This window comes from Grampus griseus (assembly GCF_964374135.1).
Source record: "Grampus griseus genome assembly, chromosome: 8".
Lineage (NCBI taxonomy): Eukaryota > Metazoa > Chordata > Mammalia > Artiodactyla > Delphinidae > Grampus > Grampus griseus.
Genome location: NC_139002.1, coordinates 80,320,794 through 80,331,427, shown reverse-complemented (window position 1 = coordinate 80,331,427; position 10,634 = coordinate 80,320,794). Strand labels below are relative to the sequence as shown.

Genomic DNA, 10,634 nt, shown 5'->3' with positions numbered 1-10,634 from the left:
AAGACTAATTGGCTAGTTTTTCTTTAAAGCAAAACATATATAATGTAGCAACTACCAGAAATACTAAAACTTTAGCATATCTTACCTCTTTTTTTCTCTGCCCAAGTCCTTTGTTCCTGATATTTTGTCATCTTGGACAAGCTGCCAATTTGAATCCTCCTTTCTTACCTTCTTCATCTCCTAGATAATAGGAATTTATTCTGCAATAAAATCTACATCTCTCCTTTTTCCACAATCCAAATCTCTCCTTTCATCTAAGTTGCCAGCCCTAAGATCTTATTCCTTGGAAGCAAAGAATAAAGTTCTCGAAGTGTGGTTCAAGGACCACCTGTCTCACTTTCACTTGACATGTATCAAAATGCTGATTTCGAGGCTCTAAGGCTTTTAAGACACTTTGCAGTTTTAATCAAGCTTTGCATGTGATTCTTATGCTAACTAAAGTTTAAAAACCACTACTTTAAAAGAAAGGAAATGAATTATTTGGACAAATTAAAGTCAATCAGTATAATATATAATTGTTATAAAAAAAACAGCAGAAGATAGTGATACCTTGGCAAGAGAAATTCTGTCATCTTCCAGTGTTGTTACGAAAGAGAGACATTAAAGGAATCAAAGAAATGAAATTAACAATTTTCTCTTCACTTGCTCATGAGAGTTGCTAGAAAATAATGGAAACGATTTAGACAATGGAAACCAATTTAGGGAAGCCTCCAAGGGCAACATACAAGGAACCAGGAGCCCAGGAGCTGTTCTGTGATGATCTTGGGCAGAGCACAGCATCTGCAAGCTTCAGATTTCTTATCTATAAAAGGTAGGGTTGTCCACCTACCTTTAATTTCTCTTTCGAACCTACAATTAGAGCAAATAGGTCATTCCTAAAACTTAAAGTCAAGGCATATCTGTATTTATTTGACTCTCAAGCGTGTGGATAAATTTATTGTATGTTAGTCATGTGCCCAACTGGGCATTATTTTTAAAATAAACTCCTGAATGTAAATATGATGGAAAATTTTCATTTTAAACTCCTTGGGTCTGCATCAACTTATTTCCATTTTCTTTAATTTTACTTACATGACATGAGTAATCAACTTGATGACAGTGACATTTTTAACCCAGCCTGCCTTAATTTAAAGTATTCGTGGCAGTGTCTTCAAAATAGAGTAAAATAACCCAAAGGCACAGTGGAAAGCAAGAAAGGAGGTGCCCATAAAGCAGTATTTGGTACAAACAATGATAACAATAACGTGGGGTCTATTAAGCCACAAAAGTCCAGAAGAGGAAGGAATGCTGATAATTACCTAACACTAAAGTTGCTGCTGGCTTCTCAAGGGTAGTTACCTAGAACTCAAATGACAGCAAAAGCTGTCTGGAGAAATTGCCCAGTGTTCAGAAACATCACCTCCTTTGACCCTAACAAGATTCCTGTGTTCTAGGATTTTAAAGTAGATGAGAAAGCGATCTGAGTTGCGGTCACCAAAACTCTGTATGGTGGATGGCTAATTGCTAAGACTTAGCTATCAAGTGCATATCAAGGTAGATATAAAGATGTCAGTTGAAGTGAGAGGCGCTTGGGGGATGGGGGGTACAGAGTTTTAATTTAGTATATAGCTAAAACTCAAATATTTATGTCAGATTAAGAGAAACCTTTTCTCTCCTCTTCAAAATCTTTCTTCCATTTGCACAGCTCCCAAAGTCCTCGCCATTTGGAACAGTGGAGAGTCATTTGAAACTTAACTGAATGCTGGAGGCAAGTTCTACTTTTCAGGTCATCCAATTTAGGAGATCCAATTTCTGCAGAGAGAAGACGACGAGTGGGGGAGGGAAAACCCAGATTCTAAGTCTTCGGATGCTTCCACCTTCGATCCACAACCTGCCACGCAAATCGAGCCAAGGCAGGGATTTTTGCCGCGAACCACCACCATCACCACCACCTTGTCACTCACGCCCGATTACCACGCCCCTCTGGTCCCACTCTCGGCCAATGGCGGCTCCTCTCTTTGCATAGTAATGAGCTCGAGACCTCCCCCGGCCAATGGCGCTCCAGGAGACGGGTTAGTTTTGCATGTACCTAAGTGATTTGCATAACCCAGCGGCTGGGGGCTTGGGAACCCGAGCATGCAACCCTAGAAGGGAAAAGGACGGGAGGAGATTGAGCTCCGGCTGCGAGAGAGCGAGAAAGAGCCCGGGTGTTTGTGCGAGAGCCGGGCGGGGGACTGTGGCGAGGGGCCGGCATGGCTGAAGGCTGCGCTCCTCAACCTTGAAGAGCGGCTGCGGCGGGAGGCCGGGGACCGGGAGGCGGGTGCGATGGCAGAGCGCGGCCCCTGCAGCTGCGCCCGGCCCGGCCGGCTGGCCTGAGCCGCTGGAGGAACGGGGCTGCTTCTGCGCTTCCATGGAGCAGCGGGTAGGGCGAAACTCCGGAGCGCCGCGTCCCTGCGCTGCTGCTGCCGCGGACTGTTGAAGGGGCCGAGCCCCCGCGACTGCAGAGAGAGGAGAGCCCCCGGCCCAGCCCGCAGGCCTGCCGCCCAGGGCGGCGGGGGGCGTCGGAGGGCGCCAGAGGCGCGCCGAAGGCGCGGCGCCGCGGGAGAGGCCGGCGCTGGAGGCGGCCGCAGCAATGCCGGGCCCCGTGGGGCTGCTCTGCTTCCTCGCCCTGGGGCTGCGCGGCTCGGCCGAGCCCAGCGGCGCGGCGCCGCCTCTCTGCGCGGCGCCCTGCAGCTGCGACGGCGACCGTCGGGTGGACTGCTCCGGGAAGGGGCTGACGGCCGTGCCCGAGGGGCTCAGCGCCTTCACCCAAGCGCTGTGAGTGCGGGCGGAGGGGGCGCCGGAGGGGGTTCCGGGGGGCGGAGCCAGTGGCAGATCCCACTCCATCCCCAGTGTCCCGAGGAGGGGGGCGCCGTCACCTCCTTGGCACCCGCTCCAGCGCCGCGAGCTTCACAAGCTTTGCCAGTCCGGGTCCGAGACCCGTGTAGCTCTTTTTCCCAGACTTTTCGGGCACGATCACCCTCCCCCAACTCCCAAGTGCGTGTGGGGCCGAGGAGGAAGGAGGAATCTGGAAACACTTGCCCCTGGCAGCCTTTTCACGCGACTTTCTCTCCTCCCGCGGGCCCCTGCTCAGCTGGCAAGAGTTTTGCAGGCGGCAGGGGTGAGGGCGGCTAGAACTTGGCCTGAGTCTGAGACCGAGGCAATTTTCGTGGGGAAGCACCTGGAGCCTTCTGGGTTCCAGCATGTGGGGAGAAGAAAACACCTGTACCGCAGTCGGGGCGAATGGCCTTCCCATTTGGCCCTGTCCGGGGCGGGGGGCAGGGGTGGGAGCGACCTGGCACCTCAGTCCAGTTCCACTCCGGACTCACCAGCAAACGCCTGGGGTTCTGGAGCTCGCAGGGAAACCGGGCGAAAACAACGGAGAAGGGAGGGGGGGAAATTGCAGGTTTCTCTGGGTGAAATACTTTTACCCAGCAAGGCCTTTTAAAGAAGGAATGCTGACCTGAAGTACAGGATATTGGAGGAAAATGAAAGTTCCAGAGCATAAGCTCTGCCTGTCCCAAAAGGGAGCAGTTTTCTGCTGTTCCTTAACCAGTAGAACTTTTCTTTTGAGCTGCCTGAGGTTGGGAAAGTCACTCAGATGGTTCTGACTTCCAAAACCCCCCTCCACAAACGGGGACGGAGAGCTTTAGACATTCGCTTTAGAAACGAAGACTCTGAAATAGGTGTTGGCTGTGGTGTTGGCAGATGGCACCAGTAGAGAAAGAATAGGGTAACTGCGTGCAGGGTTTGGTGTATGCTCCTGTCCTGCCTTGCTGTGCTGTGCGGCCAGATTAAATCAAGGGCAGTGAAAGAACTGTTTGAGAGAGGAAGGGATTCTGAGAGGCCTTGGGTAAAGGGAATTTCCTTTTACCTTACAGCTGCTGAGAGGGACCTCTTAGAAATAGACAGTGTGAAAGGAATAACAGACCCCGTGAAGAGATCCTTTCTGGGCAGGCCAGAGCGGTGCTGTTTCCAGGTGGCTGGTGGGAGGTGTTCTACTTGCCCTCTGCCAGTGGGGTTTTTTTGAGTCTTGTGGCCACTTGGAACCTGTCTCATTCTTTGGCCGCCAGCCCCCTTCTCTTTTTTTTTTCCCCTTGTCTCAGGTTTTAGTTACACATTTGAAGTCATTTTCCTTCAATATGGTGAAATTTAACTTTTCAGTAAAAAAAAGTTAACTTTGCAGTGACAAGCAATTTGCCCACAATGGTACCCTACGTGGGAAAGTTTGTGTGGGAGTGGGGAGAAGTAAGGGAAGGAAGACTGGGTAGAGGGGAAGGGGCTGTTTTTTTTCCCCAAGACCTCTTCATACTTTTAGGGAATTCATTCAGGAGAGGTGGCTTTCCCTGAAACCTCTTTCAGGTCCAAGAGAGAAAAGCATACTTTTACTATTTTGACCAGTTGAAAAGACCTTGTTTAGCAGATTCCTTGAGTTTTAATGTGTAGACTTGCCCTATAAGGAAGAGGGCTGTTTTACATTAGTACCTAAAAACCACAAAGAAATTTTTATTTTTATGAGAGCACGCTCCTTGCTATAGAGCATCAGGCATCTTTCTTTAGAATTCACCAAAGGTAGTGAAATGCTATATTCTCAACCTTGAACCTTACATAAGTGACTGTTCGTGGCTTGGGAAACAGATAAATAATTGGCACCAGTCCAGATCAGATTGCCTAAACTAGCATCATCATAGCACTTTCTGAGCTGTGGTGGTGGGCAAATGTGTTATATTTTCTTTTTCCCTTCGTGACCGGTAGAGTAGTTGTACCTCCTGATAACTCCTTATTTCACTTGAACACTCTTCATTTCACCCTTAAAAGTATATGTTAATAGGGCTTCCCTGGTGGCGCAGTGACTGAGAGTCCGCCTGCCGATGCAGGGGACACGGGTTTGTGCCCTGGTCCGGGAAGATCCCACATGCCGCGGAGCGGCTGGGCCCGTGAGCCATGGCCGCTGAGCCTGCACGTCCGGAGCCTGTGCTCCGCAACGGGAGAGGCTACAGCAGTGACAGGCCCACGTACCGCAAATAAATAAATAAATAAAAGTATGTGTTATAATGACGAGCCCTTGTAAAGGGCCTTTCAAGGGCAGTGTATTTGCATTTTGGGAAACCAGTGATCTCAAAAGCCATGTTGAAGAGGGGTGGGTGTTGTGATCTGCCCACTCCAGTTGATCTTATAAGACACCTTGGAATCACCCAAGGTCTCTTTGCTAGTACTTCTGATTTGCTGTCCCATCACAGCTTTGGTGGAACACAGGTACACACCAAGGAACTAGATCCATGTTTCCCAAACTTTGATCCACTGATGTCTAATTTCTGGAGCATGGGCACCAAGGCCTGTTTAGTTATACATAAAATGATAATCACAAAAATAGAAGTCAAAAAGATGAGACTAATTATTAATCGAAGTTATTTTCTTGTCATTCCTCAGTGGTGTCTTACCTTCACCTCACTCAGGTGTGTACACATCCCACATTGGGACTCCTCGTTGACAGAGCAGGGATTTTATTTTACTCAACTTGGAGTCCAGAGTCCGGTACAAAGGAAGCGCTTAATGCTTCAGTGAATAAATAAGGACTTAAGGCCACACTGAGGGGCAGGATTGGGGCTTGGAATTCAGCCCTCATTCCCACGCGGGATTGCCAAACTCCGCATTCTCAGCATTTAGCTTTTTGTCCAGATCTGAGAACCCAGAGAGAGGATACCTGCTTTTTCTCCTTTAGGCTCGTTTAAACTTGTTCAGCCTAACAGTGTCTATTTCCTGCTGAAAGCTGCTTTATCTGAGTCTGGGGGCAGAGTCAGATGTAATCCTCAGTGTTGTTGATGGGATTCCCGTGTTCACAGAGTTTGCTGCACCTGTAGTGCTTATTTATATTTTGCAGCGGCAGTTCCTGATCCTGTGTCACAGTGCACTGGCTTGTCACATTTCACCCTGAGGTGTTTTAAAGGAAGTACTCCGACTAGTATTAAAATTCTGAAGTGTATGTTTAATCAGAAGGGTTCAAGTTTATTCCCCGCTAGAGCTAATAAGGTCCCTCTTAATCACCTGCATTCCAAGATTCTTGATTGAGAGAGAAAGGGGTGAAGTCATGGTGGTGGTGGGGAGGGGATAGTGAACGTGTGTCCTCTGGGTTGTGTGTTACTGTCACAAAATTTGAGACTTGTAGACGGGGGTTACAAATTTCCGCATGCTAGGTTATGTCTGGTGCATAGTTTTAGGATTATAAAGGCTGTTTCTGTGGCTTTGTGGAGAGGGTGGTAGGTCTGAGCCCTCACCATGCCCCTGAGTAATTGTGTGGCCTTGGGCGAGTCATTCTACCTTTTTTTTTTTTTTGGTGACAGTTTCTTCATTTGGAAAATGAAGTCATTGGATTCGCTAGATTCTATGTAAGGCTGCTTGTAGCTTCCAGACATTCTATGATTTATAATTCTTACACAGTTTTAGGATGGCAAGGTGACGATAGCGATCGACTACTCTCGTGAAAAGATCCCAGAAGTATCTGAATATCCATCTAGTTGAAGTTGCACAAGCCTATTTATTGCCACTCACTTGGAGGAGGAGTTCTTTGTGTTTAGAAGTGTGTGTTAGGAAATTTGCCATGGAGACTTGTTACAGAATGCATGACTAGCTAAGGCGCTTTGCTGGGGTAGAATAGCCCCGCTTGTTTCCTGTTGGTATGGCTTCACACTTGGAAACTAAAATCACTCTGTTTCAGTAATTTGGATACTGTACAAAAAGTTACTCAACGTCCTCACTTCCATATAATTAGTCATAATCTCTGCAGCCTTCACGGTGTGTGTATCTTGTACACGGGCAGGTTAGCAAGCTTTCTATATAGAAATGATGGTTACCTGAGGGGCTTTGAAGGATTTTAAAAAATAATCTGTTGCTTTTTCTTCTTTGGGAAGCATCATCTCACATTCTTCCCGAAGGTATACTTTTTTTCACGACTCCAAGCACCTTTCTTTTAATAGTATTATTTGAAAGTATTTTCTTATTTCCTCCAGTGTCAGTTGTATTCCCTGGCAGGTCAGTAATCAGTGGCTAAATGTTTATACCTTTTCTGATGGTCGAGTTTTGATATTTTGATGTCTAAGTTACTGTCTGTAAATTTCACTGTTAGCTTATTTTCTGCAGTGTGTCTTTCTAGAGAAGTATTTGTGTTATATACCAGGGAACTTTGTTCTAAACAAGGCCAATATATGAACATCTTTAGGTACAGGTCGTTTATTTTACAAACTAGTGAACTGCTGGGTTCTCTTTAAACAAGAGAAGAAAGAGCATTCTGCTGGGAATATGGAGAGCTGGTTTCCAGATCTGTCAATAAATCACACGAGTGACCTTGAGGTGGTGACACACTTAACCCTTCAGGCCCTTGGCTTCTTCACCTGAGAACAAGGAAGTAAACAAGTCTTACTGCCAAAAGTTTTCTTTCTATTTAATTCGATTTTTTTCCCCATACGTTTGTCCCATCCTCTGTGTTGTGTTAAGTATAGTGTAGGTGTCTCAATCCTGAAATCCCTCCCTGACCCAGGAAACTTCCCCAATTGTCCACCTCCACTGGAATGTATGCATGGGGAACCTGTCTCAGAAGGCAACAATGTGCTGGGTGTGGTCTGAGCTCTACCCAGGATTTAAACCAGTGATTCTCATTCGAGGCTCCTGAAGGCTTGTGGTAACCACTAATATTTTATGATTTTCAGTCCAGCTAAATGCTAATGACAGTTATGGTATCACAAGCATTTAATGTCCAGGCACTTGGCTCTTACGTGAATCGTAAGGTAACATTTGACAACTTAATCTCTTAGGGAAGATCAAAGTTCTGTACTAGTAGGTGGATCCAGGCAAGTTTGGGCGTTTTCTTGGCCTCTGTCAGGTTATCTCTCAAATTCTTATTTTAGTCATCTTTCTAATGGCGGAAAGCACTGACAGCCTGCAAGTTTGGATTTTGGTTTTTGGTCTCCTTGGTTGTGCTTATCCTTTTATTTCCATTTTTCTTGTCAGGAAATAATGCATATTGGTGACTAATGGCTCTCATTGCTTTGAATCTCTCTGAATCTGTGTAGACTATCAAGCAAGTGAAGTTGTAAGAATCCTTTAGTGACTCATTGAAATTTTTCTAAGACCGTTTCCCACTTTTTCTCTATAAAAAAAGATAGAAGTTTCCATAAAAGCACAATATTTATCAGTATACCTGGGTTACAGGTTAAACCCTGCCCAATGTGCCTTAAACTCTGAGAAACGTAACTAATGTAACTTGATCAGACAGCTTTGCTTTTAATTATTTTTAAATGAGAGTTCATGATTTTGTCTTTAGAAATGTATTATCTAGATTGTTCTTTAATTGCCTCCTGAAGCCTTCAAGTTTTGGGCAATGCCCAAAGCTTGTTTTCCTGTATATACAAGGACATGGATAACTTTGTCCCCAATTTTGTTCAGTGAAGTGTAGTTTTTCGAAAGATTCGTTGAGGATAATAAAATGCTTTAGTTTTAAATTCTGTCAGTGAAGAAAAAAACCTAGGGCATTTAGCAAATCAATACTCTTACACAATGACTAATTTGTCTGCCTTTCTAGACATTTCTTTTGTGTCTCAACACTTGGTGAACAAACTGTAGGCCGGGTATCGGCTCTATTGTCTGAAATTGGGTGAGTACAAAATTGAGTTTAGAAATGATTTTATAGTTCATATACATTTAGTAACATCTCAACTTTCTAAAGACTTGAGCAAGTTACTACTCAAATACCCCCTTTAAATGGCAAGATGTAATTATGTAGTAGTATACTCTGGATTCACCCACCCATAGACAAATATTTGTTATTAAACTTTGTATAGAAATATACAAATATATATATATTTGTAGAAATATAGAAATATTCTGTGTCATGTACAGGCAGTTAAAACTCTGAATGGGTGGTTGTTTTTAGTCTCTAAAGCACGTTTTGATACTGTTACATATTTTAATAGTCAAAAAAGCATGCCAGCCAGGTCCCCCTCTGCCCCTGCAGTAAATCTACAGCAAGAATTGTCATTCTGCATTTTGCATCTCTTATTTTAGATGCAAGTGATTGGGGTTCAGGAATGCCCATCTAAGAGTGTAGGCTTCAGAAATGAACATTTAAAAAATACATATTTTGGTAGTTCTCTTAGCTTTTCTGTAATGAAAGATTTTATGGGAAAAGCACTGAACCAAGCCTCTGTGGCAACACGTTGGCCCATTAAGAATATAAGAATATCCTTGTAAGGAAATGTAAACCATAGATATTTTGGGAGGCAGCTGGGCCAAGACTGGGTATACGTTTAGATCCCGGGCTGGTCTGTTGTCTGTGCTAGTGAGAAAACATGTGTGGGGAAAGCATATTTAATATATTACGGGGTATCTAATGGCCCTTTATCCTTCATATTTCATTTGTATTTAAGTATTCCGAGTCAAGATAAGTAAAAAGTTATGTAAGCCCCTTGAGCTAGTTTTTTTCCCCCCTCTATTTTTACACTAGGAGAATGCAGCCCCCCCTTTTTTTAAACAAAGTTTTAAATATAAAATTGACCATTAAAAGAATGAAAATCTCAGTGCACACTGGCAACAGAATATTTTTGCTCTTCGAATCAGATTTCAGAGCGTGGTATCCAGAAAAATCATGAGTTAGATTTTCCCTGTTCCCTGTACATTTTGAAAGTTTTCTCTGGGGGAATTTCCCCTCCCGAGTAGAGTGACCTAACTTTGGCAGGGAGATGGCGCCTTTCCCTTGGCTCTGTGGGAAGCATGGCTGAGGAATGCACCTAGGATTGCTTGGGATCCCACTTGCCCACTCTGCCCGGGCTCTGACTGCCCATGTGGAGCTCTCAGTACAAGCCGCAGCATAACTGAATGCAAGTGGTGACCTCCAGGCTCCCCTGAAGAGCTTGATTAGAGCTGTTTTCCTAGGGAGGTAGATAGATGGCCGTTAGAAATCTCACTCTTATTCACGTTTCTTGTTGGGAAGTGCAGGGTAGGAGGTATGCTTCCGAGTTGGCAGTCTTCTCTCTAAAACTCTGGGGACTGGGCTATGATGCTGTTTAACTTCTGCTTTTTCCCATTTCCCTACAGGGTAAACTTCATGCTAAGAGGCCCTTAGAGAAAATATACGACTAGTATGGATAATACAAGAAGGGCTTGGCAGACTAGATTTTCTCAGGAGAGAGGAGACCTGTGGTTGCCACCACTGCGATCTACGTTGCCACCCTTCCCGTGTGTGGAAGCCATCTCAGGGTGCTTCTTTTTTTGCCTGAGAATCTCCAGAGAATCGGCACTATTCTCTGTCTTGAATACCTTACTGACACCTTAGGAGCTCTATCTCGAAGTCTAGCAACTCCTATGGAGGTGAGGGGAGAGAAGGCAAATACTGTTGGTTAACCTTTAGGTTCCTTAATGTTCTTGAAGACTGTTCACACGCTTCTCTGTTTTAGGCGCTAAATCCAGCTTTTGCATTTTCCGAATCTGATCATTGCCCCTTGGGTCCTCTTCAGGCTCTCCTTATCTCACATCAAGCATGTACAGAATTCTCATACAATTTGATCAGAGTTAAGAAAGGAGTATTCAATGCATTTAACATTTTAGTATCGTGTTTTAAAAGATTA

General features: G+C 45.0%; 1 protein-coding gene across 1 annotated transcript in view; it reads left to right on the top strand.

Moving 5' to 3' along the window:
• Positions 1-2,611: 2,611 nt before the first annotated feature.
• LGR4 (leucine rich repeat containing G protein-coupled receptor 4) overlaps positions 2,612-10,634 on the top strand; it is a gene marked incomplete at its 5' end in the record, with an annotated part of 101,584 nt that continues 93,561 nt past the window's right edge. Inside the window, one exon of the mRNA XM_082660961.1 lies at positions 2,612-2,796. Coding sequence (XP_082517087.1) covers positions 2,612-2,796 — 185 coding nt within the window. The remainder of the gene's footprint in view (positions 2,797-10,634) is intronic.